A 26,308-nucleotide genomic window follows, 5' to 3' on the forward strand; every position below is an offset into this window, starting at 1 on the left:
TATTAACTTTTATGTTTTCTCTCAGATATTATGACGTAATCTCGAATAAAATTATGTGAATGAAATCAAAGGGATGGTAAAAGTTCAATGTATAACAAGTAGAATATTTTAAAAATCTTCAGAAGATATTAATAAAAAAAACTAAAATGGGTTTTCTTCTCAAAATCATTTCCTTTTAAACAATAATTTTATGGCCATACAATAATAATAATTATAAAAGAATTAAAATATTGGTTTTTATTGTTGATTATTTTACTCTTTTTCTAATTTTTCTTATTTTTTTCGTTTTTGTTCCAAACTGAAGTCGCCGTTTCGATTCTAGTCAATTTCGAAATTTATTCAATAAATATTTGTTTTCAATTAGTCTTACCTGTATTTCTTACAACTTGATTTCTATTTTTAATAACGGTTCTCGAAGGATTACTTAAATTCTAAAATGAAATATTTGTGTATAAGAAAATAACGTAAATATTTCACAAAAAAAACATTGCTAAAAACAATACCAAATATTAGATATTTTTTAAAAACTTATCGCATGTGGGTGAAATAATCCATTGTAGTATTAATTATAGGCGTGAAGTGGTGATATAACATGAAAATATAAAAATTCGTACAACGAATAAGCTCATGAAACTAAAGATATTCGTTAGACGAATCATTACTGTATTGTACAAAGATTCATTGTGTATTCATGTTATGTGTTGTTACAGTCAAGTATTACGCAAGGCTAGGAGGGGCCTTCCCATGAAATGTATGAAGCTTTCCCGAAATATCCAAATCAGTGTCCATTTTCATTAGCTCTATGGAATTGTTTTGCGAATTTGTGGAAAGCTTTCCCAGATACATTTTGTTCGACATGCGACAGGTGATAATGGACGGCGCGTAGTGAATTATAATAATAATTTACTGCCATATATTGGAAACACGTAGATATGAAAGATACGGCATTACATGTGGGGAGAGGAATACAAAATAACACATATAACAACTTTCTAACTTACTTATATATTATTTTTTGACATCTTATCAAAGATGAAGAAGAATATGGAAGTCTAGGCATTTACGGGGCTGACGACCATCATATATATATATATATATATATATATATATATATATATATATATATATATATATATATATATATATATATATATATATATATATATATATATATATATATATATATATATATATATATATATATATATATATATATATATATATATATATATATATATATATATATATATATATATATATATATATATATATATATATATAAATATATATATATATATATATAAATATATATATATATATATATATATATATATATATATATATATATATATATATATATATATATACATATATATATATATATAGAAATATTATTAAAAAAACCATATCCGCTCCTTAGGTGGAGCATATGGAGTCCACAAACTGTCTCCAGGCCTTTCTGTCGGCTGCCAGCTCCCTTGCATCCTTCCAAGTCAGATCCGCGTTCCGAAGTTCTGACGAGAACTGCCGACGAATTGTCAGCTGTGGTCGTCCTGAGTATCCTGAGTGTCCTGGTCGGCATGCGGAGTACATGGCCAAGCCAACTGAATCGTCTTTTTTTATGTATTATATATTAGTTAAATATTTTATATAAATAAATATTATAACATTTTTTAACATCTCATCAAAGATGAAGAAGAATATGGAAGTCTGGGCATTTACGGGGCTGACGACCGTCATAGGCTGGTTTAAGTGATTACTTTACACACGTGTAACATTCACCAATTCTACCCATTATTGACAACCACACTACTCTTGCTCCAAAACGCTCTGATATATTTAAGATATTTTGACTGTCACAGAGTTTTTTAATAAAATGATATATGGCTCTAATGGTACCTACTCTAGAGTTTAGTAGCTGTTACTAAATTAAGTAGTTTGAAAAAAATCTAACGTTGTCTATTGTCTAATTGAATAAAGAAATTGTATTGTTGAATTATTTAAAAGACGATGTTTTGTAAAGGACAAATTCTTTTATTTTATTTTCATAACACTCTTTTATTGATAAGGGCCGAGAAAATAGATAAATGCTTAAAAGTTCAACTACTGCACTAAATCATTAATAACATAAAGATAAGATGTTTTGAATATTGAAAGCATTAACTTTGTGGATCATATTGATATATTATTTTGAGAAATAAAAAGACTTTGTGTTTTGATCCACTCACATTTTTACTAACCAACTAGTTTCGGCAACAACCTGTTACCCTCTTCAGGGTCAATTAAACCCTGAAGTCTTTTTATTTCTCAAAATAATATATAAAGATAAGATTGCTATGATAGTTAATTTTCAACATGAAATGACGCTATAAGACGATGAAGATAAAAAACTAGTTATTTTCAAAGCAACCATTTTATTAATAATGGCCAAGAAAATAGATTAGTGCTTAAGAGTTTAACTGCTGCACTAAATCATTAAAAACATAAAGTTAAGATTGCTATGATAGCCAACTTTCAACACAGAGTGACGCTATAAGACGATGAAGATCAAAAACTAGTTATTTTTCATGCTTGTGATTTGATTTCGAATAAGCTTAAAACTATTTTAAACTGAGAAAGTCAAAAATACATCAATTTATTTATGACCGGAAAGCGTTGAATTTTCCGTTGAATCTTGTGCGGTTCGCACTCAGCGAATGGAAATAGATATTCCAGAATATATTTTATGTATGTAACTAATGTATGTAATATTGGTTGATATTTAATTTTTAATTTTGATGCTTTACTAAGTAAATACCACTACTTCTTAAAATCTATTAAAACACTTGTTTCGATGCATTCCGCATCATTTTCAAACACCGTATGTGAAGCTTAGTCTAACTTTTAGAGTTGTGTCTTTGGGACGTTGAAGGTCACAAAAGATTTTAAGAAAAAGTAGTTACTAAGTAAACCTCAAATTTAAAAAGGATAGATTTTACCAAAAAATTACTGCTGAGTTATTAAATAAAGTCATTGATATTTCTTGTTAAAAATACTTTGATAATTGTTTAATCAAAATGTATTGAACGTGGATAGTTATATCATGTTTTTTGGGTGGAAAATAACGTATTTTCAATTCTCATGAACGTAATATGATATTACTATTTTTTCTGTGTGAATTCGTAACGTCAACATTTTCCCTCATTCCACGGTTGAGAGGAGAATGGGATACGAAATTTATCAGAGAATTCGTCAATAATCTGGAAAAAATCTAAGTTAAATCATGATAATATTTGAAGAGTTTTGACCGGAGCATAAAGAAAGTCAATTATATATTATTATTCTTGTTGAAAATAAATGTACATTAGAAGGATTATTGTTTTATCTTCTAACCAACTAAAAAAATACTAGTTATAGTGGCCAAAGGTTTATTTGTATTCTATCAGTACATTTAATCTTCACATTTGTTTGAAATAAATGTGAAGATTAAATGTACTGCCATAACTGGGCGAAATAATTATGATTTTTTTTTAAAATGTGTTTTTAACAATAAAATACAACTCAGTAGACTCAAAAATCAGTGTTTTGTTTTAAAATTTAATAAATAGAAGGTTTATTTGTACCTCATACAACTGTTTACATACGTAGGCATATAGTGCTAGTAAGTATAATATGAATGTGAGTGAATACAAAAAAAAATATTTACAGTATCAAATATTGAGACGTAAATTGATCGACGAAGAAGATACAATGATTAAGATCATGTAAGGAGAATGGGAAGAGCCAGGTCATCTAAATAATGTATGATATGATGGACAGTTATAAGGTTTAAATCCTATTTTTAGAATACAAAGTAATGTTTAAAACAAATTGATACATCAATAAGAAACAGCGATATTTTCTTAGTCAAAAAGTTTCATAGACCGCTTTTGATTTTCTGATATTTAGTTTTAAACATAGTTTACACGATCTCTTATAGCATTTCATTTTTTAACCAAAATCAAAAATTAAGTCGCTATTTACTTTAATCGATAAAATAATAAAGCATAGACTTAAAACATATAATTTTCCTTTGTAATTGTTGGTAGTAGGTAGTCATCGGCAGTCTCCTTTTTGACTGCTTCTAGTCCATTTTTTGTCATTTGCACACAAAGGTTTATCTGTATACGATCTCTATCAGTCAAAGGATTGAACAAAGATGCTGATGTGATGAGAATGCTGATTTCAAAACACTCCAACTTGTAAGAAAAAAAACATGTAACATCAAGTAACAACTAATTAAAAAAAAAGTCATATTTGATTCACCAACATTAGTTTTTTTTATTATTTAGTTTTTTAAGGAGCACAAAAATATAACGATGGATTCAGAGTCAGAGTAAAAGGTTTTAGTTATTACGTAACATAAAAAAAGTAATTTCGTATGAGGAATAAAAAAAACATAAAATTCTCTGCTACAGGCCATTATGAAACACATTTCATCCTCTTCCACTACTTCTTCATCTCTTACAACTGTGATTTTAAATGTGGCTTCTATTTCTAATTTTCTATTTTTTCTAATCTATTTCTAATTTTAGCAGAAAAGCCGAAATAAAAACCAAAAATAGGTACCTTCATTTAAATTTCATCCTTACCACACTTCTATGATATTTTTATACACTTCTTATTTTAACCAAGAAACAAAATATTTTGTTAACGTAAAAATAGGATTGTTCGATAAAATACACAGTTCACTTAGTACGTAAATAAATATACTGAATAAATAAGACGAAAATTATATTTTCTAACGATTCTTATGTATGTGATTAAAATCCAGGATTACCAAACATGCAAATGAGAGTTTCTACTCATTAATAAAGCTTCTTCATCTTACCAATAGATATCTCTAGTGAAAATTCTAGTGATTCAAGTACAATGTTTCGAGATTGGATCATATACATACATATATAATGTACAAGGATTTGAATAGCGTGGTTGTCAATCATAGATAGAAATGGTGAATGTTACACCAGAGTGATCACTTAAACCAGCCTATGACGGTTAGCCCCGTAAATGCCCTTCTTTATTCTTCTTTATTCATCTTTATTGAGATGTCAAAAAAAACATGAAATATATTGTATTTTAAAAGGTATTTCCAAAATACGGTCTAGTTGATTTACGTGAAATTCATTCTCTTCACCGCCATCTTGCTAACGCTGAGTGGCGCGGTCTCTTGGGACGTTAGAAACCGGTGTATGATTCGCCTTTATTCTTTCCAGTCCCGGGTCAAGTCGAAGACAGCGTTAAGCGAGGACCCCTGTCAACTTCTTTATTTGGTCGGTCTATCTTGTGGGAGATTCTCTCCCCCCTCAACTTCTTGCTCGCTTAACCTTAAATGTCCCTAGTACCACCGGTTTCTCGAAAATCTCCCCATTCGTCCTGGGAATATGAGTTGGAGTCTTTCTGACCCCAATTATATCGTATTATTATTATTTAAAAAAAAATGTGTTCAGCTACGTTTGTCTAATTTGTGGACGTGGATCTGGCAAATAGTTAATATCTTTATAAAATAAAACAACTTTGTTTTTAACCAATTTTTTATAGGTATTTTTTTTTCTCCAACCGGTTTCGTCAAGAAACTTATCATCATCATGGTAAAAAATTTACACGTACACGTTTAACCCAGATGATGAAAAGGTTCTTGTCGAAACCGGTTGAAGAAAAAAAATACCCATAAAAAAGTGGTTAAAAACAAAGTTGTTTTATTTTATAGAGTTTATAAAATGCGCCACAAAGTATCTGCCAAAAACATTCAAGAAAATAGTTAATATCATTTAAAAAAAAAGTGAAGTATTGCATTTTATTATTATAGTTAATAAATCAACTTTGATTAACAAAAAAATAAGATCTAGGCACTTACAGGGCTTCCAATCATTGAAGACAATTCTTGACCTAGTGCCATCTATGGATCGGTACATATGCATATTAAAACATCATGTATCACTAAGTAATTAGCCTACTTGGTATTTTTAGTGATCAAATTTTTACTTCTAAGCAAAACTACGATCACTACAATGTATACATAGTGTATAAAACGACTTAAACCAGTCAATAAGCGGTCGTAAGCCCTGCAAATGCTTAGACTTCTACACGATTTTTAAAAAATATTTTCCATATTAAAAATAGAAAATGTTGATTTAAACAAGCCAAGAGAAGTTACCTAATTTGTGATTTAAAATTTGGACACACTCAAAGTACCCCTGATAAAACTGATTTGTATAATAATAATTGTCAAAGTTTGCTTCATGGAAATCTTTATTCAAATACAAATTTTAGATCAAAGTAATTATTTTCGACTCTCAAGTACATTTTTTATTTTGAGATAAATATTTACTTTGATGTTCCCATTAACATTGATGGCGGTGAGCGGTAACGAGATGCCCGCGTTGACAGATCGATGGATTCTGTTAATAATTATGATAGCAATGTTTCCATCATTTTGAGAAAAAGAGATTTAACCCTAGATCATAGGACTTTTTTTAATGAACCTAATGCGGGACAAAAATATACGAGGATTAAAAAAAAACTCACATTTGATCAAAAACATTCACTAAAAACATTTATAAAATAAGTGCAACATGTTTATTGAGAACTTAATATAAAATACGACAAAAAAAATTAAGATAAATGCTAGTTGTCACTACATTTTTACATGTTTTGCCACAAATGAGATATCCCACGCAAAGCCGTGTAATTTAGAGTAAAAAAGCGTTTAATTTTTTATGACTATATTACATTGGGTCGGGATTATAGACCTGTGATAAGTGTTGTGGACTCTGAGCTAAACTTTCTAAGTTCAAACCCATTCTGCAGAATCTCGTTTCCAATTTTCACATATTAACTGCTTAAGTTTAGGTAAAGATAGTAAGAAATCAAAATATGTGTGAAATTTATTATTATTTTAATTTTAATTTGTAATTATTTGGTAATTTTACAGAACAGATACATAAATATATTAACATTTGCTCGGAGTCCACAACACCATATGATGCTAAATAATAAAACCTTAAAATACTTCATTTTATGACTCGATAATTTCCTATGTTGCGATATATTTCAGATCAACCCACCTCCATTATTCATCAATGCAAAGCTCTTTTATACTTAGTTAATTTTTTTGTGACTCAATGGAAGCAGGTTGTACAGCTTATTGCATGATGATCGAAGTTATTTTAACCACAAGAGATATGTGTCGCCTACTTTCGAAATGCGCCAGATCCATGTAAGACTACTTTACAAAAAACGTAAAACTCTCCCGGTAACATTTATGTTTCAAAGATTTGTCTATCTTTAGATAAAATATTTGGAAATAGAGAATTTTCCCATATCTTTGGAATTTTTTTCAGTATTAAAAAAAAAAACATGAGACACAAACCGATAATGACGTCATCTTAATTTTTGACCTATCCCCGTTCTCTGATTGACCGACATGGGTCAGAAGACAAGTTTCATGAATATAGAGAAATTTGAAATACAACGCTGTTTTCAAATATTTTTTAGTAAGGTTTTCAAGTAAATAAAAAAATTAAACAATAAAACCCACAATTGGCATTCCGATAGAGCATTTCTTTTAAAATCTTAAAAAATTGGATCTGGCGGATTTTGAAAGTAGGCGACACATATGTGTTTTGTTTATGTACAATATTTCGTCTCTGTTGAGACATCTGTTAAATGTACGTGACCCTTGTAATGGTACTAAAACTACCTGGATCGTTACACGCTCGGCGGTTGTAACGATCCGTGTAGTTTTAAATAAAAAAAATGGTTTATGGTTTTATCATTATTTGAATGAAGCCGGGTTATCGCTTATAACGAAAGTTTCACGTTTTTTATGAAAAATATTAAGTTTCAATTCTTCTTCAGTTGCACTTATATTCCATTTGTCCATAAACTACCGATTATTCATTGAATAGTGTCTGATGGGACGCGAATTGAAGATATGGAGTGCCTTCATTATGCGCATCGGCTTCTTTCAGATATTAAAGTTACGTTAAAAATACCGTAATGAAAGATAAACAGAGCAAACTCTACTGTAGGGAAAGTAGCAAGTTGGAAATTCTACGCGAATTATATTCCACTGAAACTTGAACAAACAAAAAATAATTAACCTTACTCATTAACCCTTCGGCTACCAGGACTTTTAGGGTTACTATGCTATGAATACCGAGATTTAAACATACAAAATTCAAAAGTAAAATATGGTGAATAATTTAAAAACACTTAATTTATTAACACAAGTGTCATTGTTGAAACAAATCTGTGTTTAAATTTCAATTTCGGCGTGTCAAAAAATTACCTTGGAGTTTAGTTAAGTAAATGTATTTAACAACATTTTGAATGTGTCCAAAAATTGTTCACAAATCGGGATCTCCAAATAATAGGATTTATTTTTCACATTAAACGACCCACACATTAATCACCCAGATTTCTATATTCTTCTTCATCTATGTTGGGATGTTAAAAAATAATATGAAATGTATGTAACGTTATAAAAAATCAACTAAAAAGTAAATGCTGCCCGCTCAATGTTCACCTCCTTTTTAGGCTGTGCGCACAGAATACTGCAAATCAAACGAATTCCCGACATGTTGACATTAGAGACATCCAGTATTGAAAAGACTAGAGTAGGGGTGTGAGTAATTAACGAATAAAAAAATTGTTGTGCAATATTTGCATTATGTTTGTAAAATTAATTGCATATTATAACCTTGACACGTATAAATGTATCTATTTGAAGAATATCATAGCTGTACACGATTTACTTTTCGTGGAAATAAAATTGGTTTGATTTACTTTGTTTTTTGCATTTCTCTGTAAGTATTTTAGCAACTTAAATTTTGAAATTAAACAACTAATTTAAAAAAAGGTAATTTAATTCTGAATATTGATGCATAACATATTTCAAAAAATATATAATTTGAATCGAATTTTTTTGCACAACTCTGAAGGAATCCCTAACACACCAAAATGTATCTGATACTTAAACCATGACATCAAATCCGACGGATCTGGTATTTCTTGCTAGAGTACCGAAAGCTGATGTAACTGATTTTGGTAGTCAAAGGATTAATACGGCAAAGTATTTTGATTATCTTATTGTTTAAACGGTTTGTAAAAAGGCTTTGAAAAAAGGGATAATTATTATCTCATTCAGTTTGTTGACTCAAAATGTCTGCGCCTTTAGGGTAGATGTAATTTCAAACTCTTTTCTTAAAAGAAACGGAAAAACAAAGGAGCTAGAATCGCCATACTCTCGCTTTTGAGAAACAATTATTTTTAAATTCGCCGAAACAACAAGTCAACTAAAATATACATTGTTAGGTCCTATAGCCTTGAAGTCTTAAAAAACCTATACCATTAAATGTTTTTATTTTTGATTATATTCATTTATTTTTATAAAATTTTATTGCCCTTTTTCAATAATAAGAACAGCTTTTGTGTGGTTTATCGTGATGTTTTTTATGGCTGAGAGATCTCAAACGTAAAAACGTTTTTTATTTACACTCTTTGCCTTTCAAAATACTTTTTTCTTTTGAAAACCATGTATTTATTTCGGAGAAAAACTTTTTTTTCAATATAAACACCGTGTTTTAAGCGAAAACTTTGATTACATTAATTCTTACCCGGGTTTAAAGAAAATCAAGTAACCATTTATTGAATATTGGATCTTAATATAAAGAACAATAAAACACTTGTATAATACCACTTTCAAAATTTTTTATCATCATTTTCAAGGAAAAGAATTTTACTTTTCACCTGTATATGAAAACGTCTGTAGGTTTCGAAACTAGTCACGTGTAATAAAATAAAACTAAATGTGTAATATATATGTGTAATAAATAATATAGAACTTCTAAGAATTTGAGTAGTTGGTTGTCAATAACGGGAAGAATTGGTGAATGTTACACGTGTGTAAAGCGATCAATTAAACCAGCCTATGACGGTCGTCAGCCCCATTAATGCCCAGGTTTCCATATCCTTCTTCATCTTGGATGAGATGTCAAAAAATTATATGAAAATAAAACTAATTAAGTATGTGGTATTTTACAAGTGATTTTATAAGTAATTTTTAAAAAATCGACAGGTCATTCCACAAAGCTAATGCCGAATTAATAAATAAAATGATTTTCGATATTGTGAAATTCGAAATAAATGATTCATCTGTGAATTTAACATTTCATTGGTCGAAGTAGACCCTTTTACGGTCGATTTATTCTATGTCATTAAAAGGGAGGTGCTAAAATAGCGAATTGTTTCCTGGGCTGGAATTAGAATGTGAGTTTTATGATTGGTATGCCCGTGAACGAACCGCAAAACCACAATCCGTGAAATAAAAAGCGTAACAGACAAGAAATTCGTTTCTTCCGCCCACCGATCTTAACCTGTGAATTACGAGTAACAATTATGTCTATTTTCGTGCCCAAATTTCGCACAATGAAAATAAACTTGCGTATAAAACTAGCCCTGGCAAAATTGGACCGGGGACCTTCAAACCACTTTACTAGACATTGTTATTTTTGGTCAGAGCCTTAACTATTTATAAAAGTGGTCAGTGAAAATTTAATAATTATTTTTAATAAAGGTTACTTGTATCTTCAATCTATTGTGACATGTGTTTTGATGCATTCTCCATCATTTTCAAACACCGTATGCTGCGAAATCCATCGAAATACGTGTCATGATGGACTTTAAAAATGAGTGGTAATTACCAAGTAAAAGTGAAGTTAAAAATGAATAGATTTTACTGCTAATTGAATGTCGAATGAATTAATGAAATAATAAATACTCGTTTTCTCCCAAAAATCCTATCTGTAATAAACAGATTTAATTTATAAATCATTATAATTAAGAAGTGTTTCAAGATGAAAATGTGGAAATCTGAATATTCGCAGAGTCTTTGACTCGTCATTGGCTGGTTTAAGTATTCACTCAATATTTTTTGCTGCTCCTTTTAGGCATATTTGGCATATTTAAAAAATGAATAAAATACAAGCAGCATTTTTCTGTAAACTATTTTTAAGTATGCGTCCATCTCTGTAGAAGACGACATATTTGCTTATAAACGTTTTGAAGATAAGGAAGAATATGGATGTTTAGGTATTAACGGAGCTTACAACTTGTCAAATGATGGTTTGAACGATCACTTTATATAAATATAGCATTCACCATTCTACCCATGATTGGCAACCACACTACTCAGATTTCGTTAATTCAATGTTTTCTTTAATTGACACCTTCATTGATATGAGTTTTCGGCAGCATCTATGGTTGAGTTGAGTAAGTTTTTACTTAGCAGAGACCTTTAAGACTGTATGTCAAATTCTTCCTGAATTATTTTGTATGCTAGGAAATGCCTGAAAACATGATTATACTATTTTTATTTTATATACTTATAATTTTACTAGTTATTTTATTTACCATACTCTGTCTATATCTTTGTTCACAAATCTAAGTTTGTCCTTTTAAGGGTTACATATATTAGCAATGAATTTTTTTCATAATTTTATAAAACATCATTATTCTTATTTTCATATTTACTTTAAATGAAAATTTATCCTATTTTTAGGGCAGTTTATTCAATATTATACACGTCTAGAAATAATGAGAACATGTCTCGCAAATTCAAGGGGGGAGGTAAATGTAAAGATGTATTATACACAAACGTGTTTATTAGAATAATGGATATTGATGGTATAAAATCGTCTACACTGCTTTTACGTGGTATTTTTCTTTTTTTTTTATTATTAAAACTAAAACTTCCAACAGAGTTGTGAAAAAAAAACAAGCTTCTTTTTTTCACACGGTAGCAGATTAATACATTTAGTAAGTACCAAAAGCTGAGTAGTGGGCTTTTCGAACGTAAATTAAATGAAAATAATTCATCTAATTTAAGTTTTACTTTGTAAATATCACTTTTTCTTAAAAATTACTGTTACACGTGTTTCGATGCATTTCACATAATTTTTTTTTAAACACCGCATGTGACGTTAAGTCTAAATTTTAATACAAAATTGGAAATACATTGTAACAAATTGACTGCCGAATCAATTAATGAACTTTAATGAATTCTTCATATTATTTTTTGACATCTCATTCAAGATTAAGAAGAATATGGAAGTCTGGGCATTTACGGGGCTGACGACCGTCATAGGCTGGTTTAAGTGATTATTATATTTATATTATATTATCGTTAAATTTATATTTCTTTAATATCAGACCGTTATACACGCACACGCACATGCACACAGATATATATTCTTAATGATCTTGTACACTGAATGAGCATCAAGAACTGTATCCACTCTGCTGTGTTTCTTAGAGTCCTATTTATTGGGTTTTGGATTGGCTGCCAGAGGCTCCATGATCTAAGGCGTAGTAAGGCAGAGAAAGAGATTTTATTTTCAAAACAATACCGTATCAATTATACTGCTACTGCAAGAGTAATATAAGTAAGTGGAATATTTAATAATTTTTTAAATCCATCATTATTGCAGTGAGCTGTTCATAAACGAATATTTCATGCTTTATAGCATATGATATTTTGAAGTTAGGTAACGTACTCAAATAAAATAGTTTCTCTTAAAAATAATATCGCCTACTCCTTTCAATAACATCATATATAAAAAAACTAGATTTTTCTGGATATCGTTTTTAATGTTTGAAAATATAATAAAATGTATTTAAAATAAATATCAAGCCACTTGTTGAACTTTTTAGTATGCAACAACTTTTTTTAGGTAAAACCTAAATGTTTTTCTCCATTTGAAAAATATTAAGTTTATTTAAAAAAAATAATTAAACGATAAATTTTCTTCAAAATGCAAAAACAACAGTTTCTGTCCTGTAGCGGGTAAAATTAAGTTAAAACTATATCGCTTTTGCTGGGATATTGTAGTACATTTTCTGGGCATTCCAAAAACATGCACAACTGAAAATTGACGATTTTTGATACATCCTTCACTCCTTTCAAGAACGTCATAAATAAAAAAAAACATTTTTCAGGAAAACGTTTAAGTTTTAAAATATAATACAATGTATTAAAAATAAATATCAAGCCATTTATTGAACTTTTTACTGTGCAACAGATCTTTTTAGGTAAAACCTGAAAGTTTTTTCTCCATTTGAAAAATATTTAGTATATTTAAAAAAAATAATTAAACAATACCTTTTCTTCAAAATGCAAAAACAACACTTTACTACCCTATAGCGGGTAAATATTAAGTTAAAAATATGCCGTTTTTGCTGGGATATAGTACATTTTCTGGGAATTCCGAAAACACGCGAAACTGAAAATGGACGATTTTTGATATATGCCGTTGTTGAAATGATTGAGCGATATATGAACGGTCATTTCATTACATCCTAGACGAAAGTTGACGCACATAATGATAATAACATTATAGCGCGACGTCCTGAGAGGCCCATATTCTAAGATTGGTTGTCTATAAAGACCTCATAAAGAATATTAACTCCCACGCTGATAAATCTATTCACCATTCGCTAGACTTTTCTTCCGACGGCTACGGACTAGATATGGAACTTTTAAATGTGTTTTCTCTTCCTATTTCTTCCATTCATATCTCTCATGAGAACTCGATTTCGTCCACTTTATGCGATAACTCTAGACACTCGATCAAAAGAACAGCCATTAAAGGTTTATTCCAGAAATCTTCTAAAACATATCGACGGTATTATGGTGTATGGGATTAAGGCGCTTTTTTGAGTCGAAATTCCGATTTTTCATAGACCACCCTTTTGGCATAAAATATAACATTATTTTATATTATTAATTTAATAAAGTAAAAATAAAATACTATAATTTAATTCATTTGCTAGACATTTCCACTTTTAACATATCTTTATACCAGTTACGCTATTTCTCTTCAAAAAGAGACTAACCTCTTGCGCATGGAGAGGGACTTACACTCATTGTTTATTGTTTAGAGGTACTAAGTGCAGTGACAAAATGCTAGTGTTAGTAATGGGCTGGTTTAAGTGATCACTTTACACACGCGTAACAGTCACCAATTCTACCCATTATTGACAACCACAGTACTCAAATTCTTGGAAGTTCTTTATATTTGAACCAATTTTGAAACATCTAGATCTAATCACTAGAGACATCTATTGACGAGATGAAATGAAGCTTTTTATTGAGCAGAAACTCTTTTATTAGTATGTGAGGTCCGAATCCGGAATTATAATCACACACATGAGAAACGCCAGAAAATATCATTTTCATTTTTATCATCTAAGCTTATAATTTGATCAGATAATTAATTTAAATTGTCCAAATACTTGTTCACCAATCTGGAATAGTGATTAAGTATTTTGACACACTGAAAGTGTTGTATTTTCTTATTACTTAATTATTTTTTTAATTAACTTTTTAAAAATGTCATTTGTCGCTTTTCATCGAGACACCGTCCGTACCATATATTAGGAATTATAGCGTCAGGCTTACTGTTTTAGCGATCGTCCCCAGATTATTAACAAAAACAAGTAAATAAAAAAACCCACACATCCTTGATTTAATATTATCGTAACGTAATGTCCATGACACCGAAACTTTAGCTTTTTTATTTTATTATTTCACTCCTCCATTCGGAGCCGATGAAAAAACAATAAATTGTAAATAAATTACATAGAACTCAAACAAGATCTACGGAAAATCCGGATTATCCTCAGCTTTCCAAAGGACGAAAATAGAACATTGCGCAAAATATATTTACGCTTATATATCTCTCTCGCACGCCCTTAAATTATTACATCTAGTCACATCCAAAAGTCAAGTTACAAACAATCTAGAAGATTTAGAAATACAAAAAAAAAGTTTATTTTTTGACATCTCATCAAAGATGAAGAAGAATATGGAAGTCTGGGCATTTACGGGGCTGACGACCGTCGTCGGCTGGTTTAAGTGATCACTTTACACACGTGTAACATTCACCAATTCTACCCATTATTGACAGCCACACTACTCAAATTCTTGGAAGTTCTTTATATATGAACCAATTTAAAACCTTGTTCGTGAATCACTAGAACTTCACTAGAGACATCTATTGGTGAGATGTAATAGACTTCCATATTCTTCTTCATCTTTGATGAGATGTCAAAAAATAATATGAAAATAACTCCTGTAATTGGAGATAATCCAGATTTTGTGAACAAGTATTTGGACACACTCAAAATGTTGTAAAAAAAAAGTTTCATAAAAAAATATATTAATATACGTACGCAACATATTTTGGTATGTCCGAATCCTTGTTCACCAATATCATTCATTTCGCTCTCAAATAAGATTTGTGAATAAGGATTTGGACATGCTCAAAAATGTGAGTAACATAAATAGTCAAATTTTAAGGTGCATAAAAAATTATTGATTGCATGTTTTCAGGTGTCGAATGGAAAATAATTCAATTAGAAACTTGCATAAATCTCTGCTAAATAAAAGCTTTCTCGATTCAACAACAGATGGCTTCCGTGAACTCAAACATAAATTAATTTAAGAATTATGATATACATGTATGTTTGAGTTCCAAAAATTTGAGTAGTGTGGCTGTCAATCCTGGGGAGAGTGGTGAATGTAATGCGTGTGTAAAGTGATCACTAATCCAGCCTATGACAGGTCATAGGCTGGATTAGTGATCACTTTACACAAACCCTATAAATACCCAGAATTTCATATTCTTCTTCATCTATGTTGAGATTTCAAAATTGATTAATACTTTATATTTTCGAAATTCCATTGCTTTTCACGTTTTCCGTTGACCCAAATCCACCTCCTTACCCCCTCCAGTTATTATCCCTTCCCTTCTCTCAATACATACTTAGATTTTTTATTGCTCGTCAGTTTGTATTTTCACCTCTTGATGAGAACATCATTAGTTTTCGAAACTAGTCGTGTTAACATTAATAGATTCAAAAAGTGGTATAAAAGTATTTTTATATTTAAACTTGTACACGTAAACAAGCATACACACAATCACACACACACACAAACACAAACACACATACACGCACACACACGCACACACACACACACATACACAAACACACACACACACACACACACACACACACACACACACACACACAATACGCACGTATGTATACATTTTTATCTTATAACTATTACTGAAATCCACCCATATCAGGATGATTTGTGAAGTAACTAGGTTTATTTTATTTTATCATAAGTGTGGTGTTTGGTGAAATTATAATACTCGCAAAATTAATCATTTTTATCTAGATGGGATAAGGTTTCTATATTTCCATGGATATAAATCATTGGACTTGTTTGTGGAGAGCGAGTGTTTTTGCCTAGAATTTTCATTCATGAATTATATGAAATCATGGTAACTTTAAACACAAAAAGTAAATCCACTCACGAGTAGTCATATACTATGAAACTGTTGTGAAACTGCTATGAAAATGTTGAAGCCTGAGTAGGGACATGATAAGCGATGTTGCATAAGCCGTAGCTAGATTTCAGAGTCACTCGGACATTAGGTAGTTCAAAAAAAAATAATGTGGAAGGGGAGTCGTATATCTGCAAATCTGTATACTAATGACACAATCTTGATTCTAACTACACATCAGTTGAGAAGTAAGAACAAAGACAATTAAAAAAATAAAAACAGCACAATCGTTTAAAACCGTATGGCCAGCCATTAAAGCGGATTGTGTCGGGTTGTCGTCCCGTGGTCAGTGTTATAGACTCTTGAGTTAGAGTTTCTGGGTTCGAACCTACTCTACAGCAACCTGATACCTATGTTTAATAATGAGCCACTAAGGCTCAAAGAAAAAATATGATATTGAAGTATTTTTGATAATAATAAAACACATATTTATTAAAAAAATATCAAGTTAGAGGTAGCTCAAACAGACCCGGTTATTTAGATTAGAAAAGTAGATCTGTATCGCCGATGTAAGACCGGTTCCGTTGAACTGTGATTTTCAACCACAGATCCTTTGAATGGCAACGCAAACGATAAAAAATAAAAGATCCGTTCATCAGGAAATCTCAGCTCAGTAAATTCGAACAGTTCAGCGTTCGTGAGTCATTTGCGATTAGGGCACTTAATCAATGTATTTGGAAAAACGACCAGTGTGTAATGGATCTTTAAAGTATTTATAATTATGATAGACATTGCTTAACTGTTTCGTTTCCACTTCGTTTTAAAATTCCAGATTTAATATTTTTATGAAATCTTATTTTTTTTTAAAGTTTATATGTTTCATTTATACGTTCCCCATTTTCACTATTATATCTAGATAAAAGTCCTTGAAAAAGAGCCTTTGAGAGTTTTGTTTTCATTAATTATTTAAACTCATGGTTATTTTTTTTACCCTTTAAGCATTAGTCTATGGTACTAAGCATTATTGTAGAAAAAGTAAATACATTTCGGCAACCTTTTTCAGAATCAATATGTGTCTCTGCTTTATGGGTATATTTCGTTACAAGCATTGCATGATTAATTATTTAAAGAAAAAGAAAAAAAATTAAAAACACAACCTTGAAATATCCCCCAATTTAAGTAACTTATTGTCTTGTTCATTTTAGAAATTATCATGTAAAAATAGCATTTGTTTTTCATATCACATTAGTCAGAGATTGACAAATGAAAAAAAGGACAGTGAAATTAACTGTCGACTAATCCAACTGTCGACATATTGAATATTTCTTGAATTCACAAAACATAGAAAAAGTTGAAATAGTTTAAAAGTAGAAAAGTTGAGTTTTTTTTAATTTTCGCTTATCATCCTTGCAAATCTAGCTAAGCTCACAAATTCGATTGGGTTAAAGTAATTTTACCAAACAATGATGATTTAAAATGGATGAGTGATGGATAAAGGCGGTGAAGATTCGTTAAACTAGCATATTTAACGGGTTTAAAAAATACATCTAAACGGCCTGACACAATACATTTATTATTTAATAATTTGTTATTAACTTTTTGGAAAAACAGGATGATTTATATATTTAAAATAACGTAAAACGGTTAGGTAGGTACAAAAACCATTTTTGAGTTTATCAATGTAAACTCGAATAGTTTGAAGAACTTCAAATGTCCTCCTTAAAATGTGATAATACAAACTGATGAAAATATAAAGAATTTGTATTTTCAACCGTTGACGAGAACATCTTTAGTTTTTTAAACTTGTCGTATTAACCTTGATAAAATCAAACATGGTCTTATGCAAGTGCTTAATTTTTATTCTAAATAAATATTAACAAGCAAAGTAAAACTTGAATTATTCGAAATTGTTTTTAAATCAGACATTAATTTTGGAATAATTGATTGAATACGATACTTTGTACAATTCAGTACAAAGTAATTGCCCCTTAAAGTTTGTAGAACTTGTATACTTACATAAAGCTTCTATTGTATGGCTAAATAAATAAAATGTTCTGTAAAATTATAATATAAAGTCGATTACAAAGCGCGAGTGCAAACTGTGCATTAAAGTTAACCGCTTCTCTCGGCGATATCGCCGGTACGTGACTTGAAGAAGCACTAAAATAAAAATAAAATATTTTTAACCTCACGAGTAGGTGGTTGACAAAATGTAAAATTGATACATTATTTCATAGTATGTAGTCTATGAAACTGCGGCTTTCATTGAGTTTTCACCCGTTATATTTGATTGTCTATACCGATTCCTCTACAAAAGTATTTGATGTCGGCTGGGTTTTTTTGAACCCCCATGAACGTTTGCACAGCTCTTCAGAAAAACTTGACTTCAACTCCAAGACAGCATGTTCGTGGTTTCTAATACACGTCCAAACTTATATTAGAATGACAGTAAGTTTGACCATATATATTATTTGTGTCGGGTTGTGGTCCCGTGGTTAGTGTCACGTACTCTTGAATCAGAGTTTCTGGGTTCGAACCTACTCTACCATTATTTGATTTCTATGTTTAATAATGAACCTCAGGCTAACATAAAAAATATGAAATTGAAGTGGTTTTGTAAATAGTGAAAACACAAATATTTCAGTTTTTATTTTTTAAAAAAGTATTGGTGGAATAAAGTAACGACATCTTTAAAATAAACCGTTACTTAATTCGGTTTTAGATTAAATTATTTATAGGTTATCACCCTAATCACCGTAAATTCGGTTGCATATTGAATACTTCTAGCTCGTAATATACTTGACAATCTAACATTAAAAAAAAATATTTTGAAAGAAATATTAACCGAAAAAAAACAGCGAATATTATCCAATAATCGGGTAAGAGTAAAGGGAAGTCGAGTTTCATGCTCTCACGTGTTACGAAGGATACATCAGTAAAACCTATATTGCAAGGAAATACTTATTAATTAACTTTAATAAATAGTATTATAACGTATTTCCATTCGTATTCTCTTATTAAAGAGATGCGAATGTGTCGGGGGAGGTAAAAGACAATGTACCAAATTTTATACAGAGGAAGAGTGAAAATAGTCACGGATCTCAGAAATTAGGACATCGACGCATTACATTGTACAAATCTTCGACTGCGTTTATCTTTACCAGTAAAAATCGCATACATCTGGGAGCCTTACATTGAAGGTTGTCCTACCGCATTCCCGGATCTGATACAGAAGCATCTAGGCTGCAAAGCACTTTGGTTTGTTTGTTTGTCTTATGTACTAAGTTGCGAAAGTTATAGAAAATGTGAAACAAAATTTTATTCTGATTTCACTGTGAATTTACATTTAAAATTTTTCAATGTCTCTGTCACCGCAAATCTAAATAATACAAAGTTGTAAAACCGCCACCAAATTTTCTAGAAGCACCCCAGTATAGGCAGAGAAAGGGATTCGTAGTTAGTTAGTTCAGTTAGTCAGCTAGATCTGGTTTATACCCTATTGTCTGAGTTAGTCAGACTATTAGTTAGTCAAAGTATTCTCAGTTAGTCAGCTAGATCTGGTTGTCTGAGAGACCTGACAGATGTTTAAATTAGATTTGTGAAATATCAGTAAATTGTCTCACCTGGGTCTCTGACGTCACGTCCAGCTGCAAGGTCTTCAGCCTGCCAGAACAGTCGCTCTTGAGCATCTCGGCGTCCAAGCTGTCCACCTTGCTGGAGAAGCCCGCGAACACGGTGAAGCCCAGGTCGTCCAAGCGGCGGGCTATGGCGTTGCCTATCACGTTATCGCAGCCCGTGATGAGGACGCACTTGCCAGCTGCGATGACCTGAATAAAAAAAGAAAATTTGTAATTTTTTAAAAAACTGATTTTCTATCGACCTGGTGCAAAATAAAGAAATTTGTCGATTTTTTAAAAAACAATCGACCTAAAACAATAAAGTATATTTGTCGATTTTAATTAAAAAATGAACACTCATTGACCCGCTTGCCACAGAGGTAGGCAGAGAGAATAGATCGCTACAACAATCCCTTATTAATTTTTTTACAAAAATGTTGATGATATTAGTATACAACCACTCACCGAGAATGTCTACCGGTTTCGAGACATACCCGTCTCTTCGTCAGGACAATCACTGCTACCACGCTAATCACTTGTCCTGACGAAGTGACGGGTACGTCTTGAAACCGGTAGACATAAAAATGTCGGTGAGTGGTTATGTACTAACATTATTAACATTTTTGTAAAAAAGTAAAAATGACTAACCACAAAATAAATGCTGTAACTTTTAATAATATTGAGAACACAACAATCTCCCTTTGCAAACAATCTTCGCCTCTTGCGTCTCCTCATACATAGCACTTTCAAGTACACATTTGAAAAACTTGACCATTCCAACATTTCCTCGATCTTCCTTGACATACCCAAATCATCTCAACACACCTTTAATAATTTTTGTCGATAATGCTTATCTCAGTCTTGCATTATTCGCTTATATCACCACTCGAACATCTAGATTTTTTGTGGTTCAGAGATTAACCCATTTTACATCGTTGATTTTGGAAAACTGTATCGGGTCACAAAATACATGAAATACATTTATTGAATGAATTAAGTTCGTTAATCGAGGTTTTATTGTATTAGGGTTATATATCAGAATACAACGTTAAACCTAAGACGTGTTATTTCATTTATATTTTTAGCTGTGTTTTTCTTAATTAGTAGCAACCTTTAAACGACTGTTATAAAAAAGTATCATGACTGTTTGACCTTTTTAGGCCCAAAGGTTACAGTACCTCAAATTATAAATTTTAGAATTTTTTCGTTAGGGTAATTTTAAAATGCCGTCATTAAATTGATGTCGAAATTAATGTAAATACTAATGAGTCTGTGAATAAAAAAGTTATACAATTATGAGATGCATATTATACACGCACACGTATTTATATATAAAAATATATAAATATATATATATATATATATATATATATATATATATATATATATATATATATATATATATATATATATATATATATATATATATATATATATATATATATATATATATATATATATATATATATATATATATATATATATATATATATATATATATATATATATATATATATATATATATATATATATATATATATATATATATATATATATATATATATATATATATATATATATATATATATATATATATGTATATATATATATATATATATATATATATGTATATATATATATATATATATATATATATACATATATATATATATATACATATATATATATATATATATATATATATATATATATATATATATATATATATATATATATATATATATATATATATATATATATATATATATATATATATATATATATATATAAACAAAGTATACACCAAGCAAAAGAAGAATGAGAAGACAATATCATAATTACATTAAAATTAAATGAACATATTTCCAAAAAAGGAACATTTCCGCTTTATAAACAACAATTTTCTCGAAATTTTTCTATTAATAGTACGGTAGATTTGTATTTTTTCTCGCAAATTAGGATTACTAATGTGCCAAGCAATCTGATGTTACAATTGTATTTTCAGTAGCATATTAAAATTTCAATTTGTTTCCAACATCAAAGAAAATCTGCGGGAAGTAAAGATCTCATCATCAGTCAAAGGAAAGAAAGTATAATCCAGTTTGAATTCAAATAAAATAATGGAAATTTAAAAATAGTCTTAAATGTCTTATTTTTTGCAAAGACAACGTTTTCTATTCTAAAATAAAAATGATTCTAAAACAATCTTAAAAATACAGAGTACACAAGTGAAATATTGATTTTGCTCAAAAAGGTTTTGGATAATATCAAACAAATGGTGGTTTATTTGAAAAAAATATCAATCTTTTATTTATTTGAAGAAAATATTCGTTTTTAAAAAATAGATTTGACAGTCGCTTTGTGGTAATATCTATTCATTTCAATGAAAATTGTGTCAGTTAAATATTATTTTATCTTAAAATCCATACACATTTGTATTGCATTCTGTACATTATATTGAATTATTTATTGCTGATGCTGAATGCATTAGAACACGTGTCATAATGAATTGTACGAAATAGTGAAAATTAAAAAAAAATATATAAATATATAAAATAGCTTTATATAAATATTATTTTTTGATTCGGCAAAAGCTTTGTGAAACCACATGATAATTCTATTATAAAAAAAACACTTGTATAAAACCACTTTTTTGAGTTTATTAATGTAAACATGACTAGTTTCGAGAACTACAGATGTTGTAAAAATTTGTGGTGTTTAGATCACTAAAACTCAAAAAAGTTGTAGTGGATCCTTTTTTATATATTTTTTTAAATATCTTATCGTTAAAGTGACATTTAAATGGTACTTTGTTCTTATACGAGAGTGAATAAAAAATAAACGAAAAATGATATAACATAAAATTATGGCTTTTGAATTTTAACATAAGGATTTTTAAAAACATATTCATGGACACAGTTTTTAGACGATGCTGGCCAGAATGTTACGGTTAATGGAGAGCGCTACAGAATCATGATTACTGACTTCTTCGTACCTGAGTTGGATGGCATTAATGTGACAAAGCTGTAGTTCCAACAAGATGGCGCGACATGCTATACGGTGGGTGTCAGCATCAATTTATTGCGGGAAATTTGTACATGTATACCTCTTAAAACACTTCTCATTCTTATTTCCTATAAATATTCCCGATACTTTTTTCCTGTTTCGTGCAAAATCTCAATATATCGTAAGATAAAATAAACTAAAAGTTTCGATTTTTCCCGCCGTTAGGACATAGTCATCTCGTATTACAGATTTCTTAATAATTCCATCATAGTATTCAATAATCTCGATACGAAACAAATTGGAGTTTCTTTTATAATACCGAATGATACAACCTTTCTTATTTTAGAGTTACATATTATATAACTTACCAGACGTAACATTTAACATATTACATTTATTATGTTGATGTTTTGTACTGATATTTCTTGGTGGAACAGCATTTCATACAATAAAATAATAACAATATTTTCCACATGAATTTTATTTGGCCAACAGCCGGGTTTCGTCGTAACCAACATCATCCGACTGTTGTGAGGCTAGACAAAATTCTATGTTAAATACGCAACAAAACAAAGGTTGAAAACCATGATTTTATATAATTTACCACAAAATCCATTTCTAAAATAAAATTGAATCAAATCATACTTAAAACCTATACCTTAACTAAGATGTAATTAATATTCAAATACAATACCTAACTTTATTAAATTTAAATTATTTCTGTTAGAAAAATAAATAAAAATCATTGTTTTTCACTCCTGCCTTGTGTATATAACGTAGAATTTTGTCTAGCCTCACACCAGTCTTATGATGTTGGTTACGACGAAACTCAGTTGCTGGTCAAATAAAATTCATGTGGAAAAAACTACAAAGTTGTTGTTTTATTCTACTTTACGAATATTTAAATTTCACAATAATGATTTTATATTCATTATTACAGAATATATGTATGTACATATTTGAAGAAATAATATTTTTATGAAATAGGTACCTACATTTATATATGGATATCTACATTTTTATTATATATTTTGTATAATAAACGTAAAAGAAAAAATATGTTACGAGTTTATTATTCTATATATTTTTGTAACTTTATATTTAAAAAAAAATGTATAATCCACTATTATTTTTAATATTTCTATTTTTATTTCGTGTTTAAAGAATTTAAATTTAAATTATTTTTAGTAAAAAAGGCTGGTGGTATTATCAGGGATTATACGATATTTTATTCTTTCTCACATAGTTTCTATTAAATTTACGGTATTTACATACAGTGTTTGATAAAAATGTTAAATGGATTGAAACAAAAATAAGATTTTTTTATACATTTCCCAAAATAATATGTTTATTTAATGTAAGTTACTGTACAATATTTTTTACTAAACCTCTCATTAAAAAAAGCTACCTCAGATTAATTTGCTTATGTTTTTTTTTCTATCAAGACTGATTCTATTTTTTATTTATTTTAATCCATTTTTGTTGGTTTTTAATACATCTCTAAAAGGAAGGGTGTGATTTACTAGTATTTAAAACAAAAAATTGAATTTTTGTAAAAAATTCCACATTATAAACATTTTTTGCAGTACCTATTTACATACGTCATTACAAAATATATTTAACGCAGTATGACATGACTGATAAAATGGATATTTTTGTAAACTACCAAAATATAAAAGAAAATAAATGAGTTTAGTACGATGAATTTAGAAAGACTGTACAAAATACATACGAACAAATGGGTGTTGTTTGATAAGAGAGAAATAATGTTTGGTAAATAGGACTATTTCTAAGCATATATTTTGGCACTTTTCTGCATTCATCGTCAATATTAAAAAGCATTTTATATGATCCTGAATGTATCAAAACACGTGTGATAATAAATTTGAAGAAAAAGTGATAAAAAAAGAATATTTCGATGTTGTGGAATGGTGACAGGAGAACTTTACATTAAAAAAAATGAAATCAACTCTTTTCATCGTCGACGTCTTTTTTGCACATTATAAAGACATTCTAGTAATTTCTTCGAGATCTTAGTTTATAGAGTAGGCGTTATCTTGTTGGAAACCCGATATTCCGTTGGCAAATCGGGGTATTATTTCATCAGGAGCTTTGTTTGTAACTCGAGTCATCTATAACCCGAGGCGTTCGAAATCCTAGGTTACACGTAAATACTATAAGTTAACGATATTCATTTTTTTATTAGCGGTTACATTACCCGTGACATTTTAGCGAAAGGCAACTCCCACGATTAACGAGGGATTACCATTCTAAGAATTAATTTCCCGCTTGTACTGCGCGTAAGGTTTAAATTTGAAAAGTAACACAAACTACTAATCTCGGTAATCAAGTAACTAAAGCATGTAACTCACACAAAGTAACTAATGAGATGATCATTTTACAAGCTGAATGCGAAGACGTACTCAGGTTTAGGCAAAAAAGTATTTAAATTATTTGAAAAATGTCAGAATTAAATATTATACATGCATGGAAAAATAAAATAATTTGTATCAGATTTTTTTAATATCATCGGCAATTTACATATATATCTAAAACTGTTAATCATGTAAATATAAAACTATTATTTTACATATCTTTTCTTGTATGTCCTAATTTTTGTTGTTTGTTAAAGCTATCGTGTAAACATGTTTATGAACAACTGGTATACATATTACCTTAGCAATGTACTCAAACGTTATCAAATAAATATATTGTTGTAAAAGTAACGATTTTAAATATATTATTTATAATTGGTGTATTTTACGAGTAAGACATCTTTTGTGACCTTTCCAAGGGCCTATTTTTCCTTCTTCCGCTACTGATTAGAACGTGGGATGAAAATTCGTGTCTACGCAAGAAATTATACAGTATATTTTCTAGGAGGTAAATAACGCCATAGGCGTCTACTCACTGCCAAGCGTCCAGAAAAAAAATAATCTTAAATATAAAAAAAAACACGTTCATTTATAAAAAAATATTACTCAAAGAGTGGGGTATTTTTTCTATTAAAAATTTAAATTTATTTTATGGATCGTATAAAATAATATCTGAAATTTTAATAATAAAATTTACAATTATTATTATAAAATTGATATTCTACCTTACATGCTTTTCTTTCAAAGCATAATTTTACAAAAATGTACGAGTTTCAGTGGATTAAATGATTATAAACATGTTTTTTTTTTTAAAAATAAAATAGCCTGAAAAATCGCTTCACAATTTTTTTTATGTGTTATCTTAAAAAAAATTGGTGTTGTTTTGTGAACATGTGTTTCAAAATACTCAAAATGTTGTGAATAAAAAAGATAA

At 29.4% G+C, this 26,308-nt stretch overlaps 1 protein-coding gene across 1 annotated transcript in view; it reads right to left on the bottom strand.

The window, feature by feature from the left end:
- LOC148304525 (D-beta-hydroxybutyrate dehydrogenase, mitochondrial-like) overlaps nt 1-26,308 on the bottom strand; it is a 103,420-nt gene that overhangs the window by 37,384 nt on the left and 39,728 nt on the right. The window contains exon 3 of the mRNA XM_088268226.1: nt 20,000-20,203. Within this exon, the coding sequence (XP_088124352.1) occupies nt 20,000-20,203 (204 nt within the window). The remainder of the gene's footprint in view (nt 1-19,999; nt 20,204-26,308) is intronic.

This window comes from Brachycentrus maculatus, unplaced genomic scaffold (genome assembly GCF_059751285.1).
Source record: "Brachycentrus maculatus isolate JH-2025_06_01 unplaced genomic scaffold, ASM5975128v1 h1tg000315l, whole genome shotgun sequence".
Classification (NCBI taxonomy): Eukaryota; Metazoa; Arthropoda; class Insecta; order Trichoptera; family Brachycentridae; genus Brachycentrus; species Brachycentrus maculatus.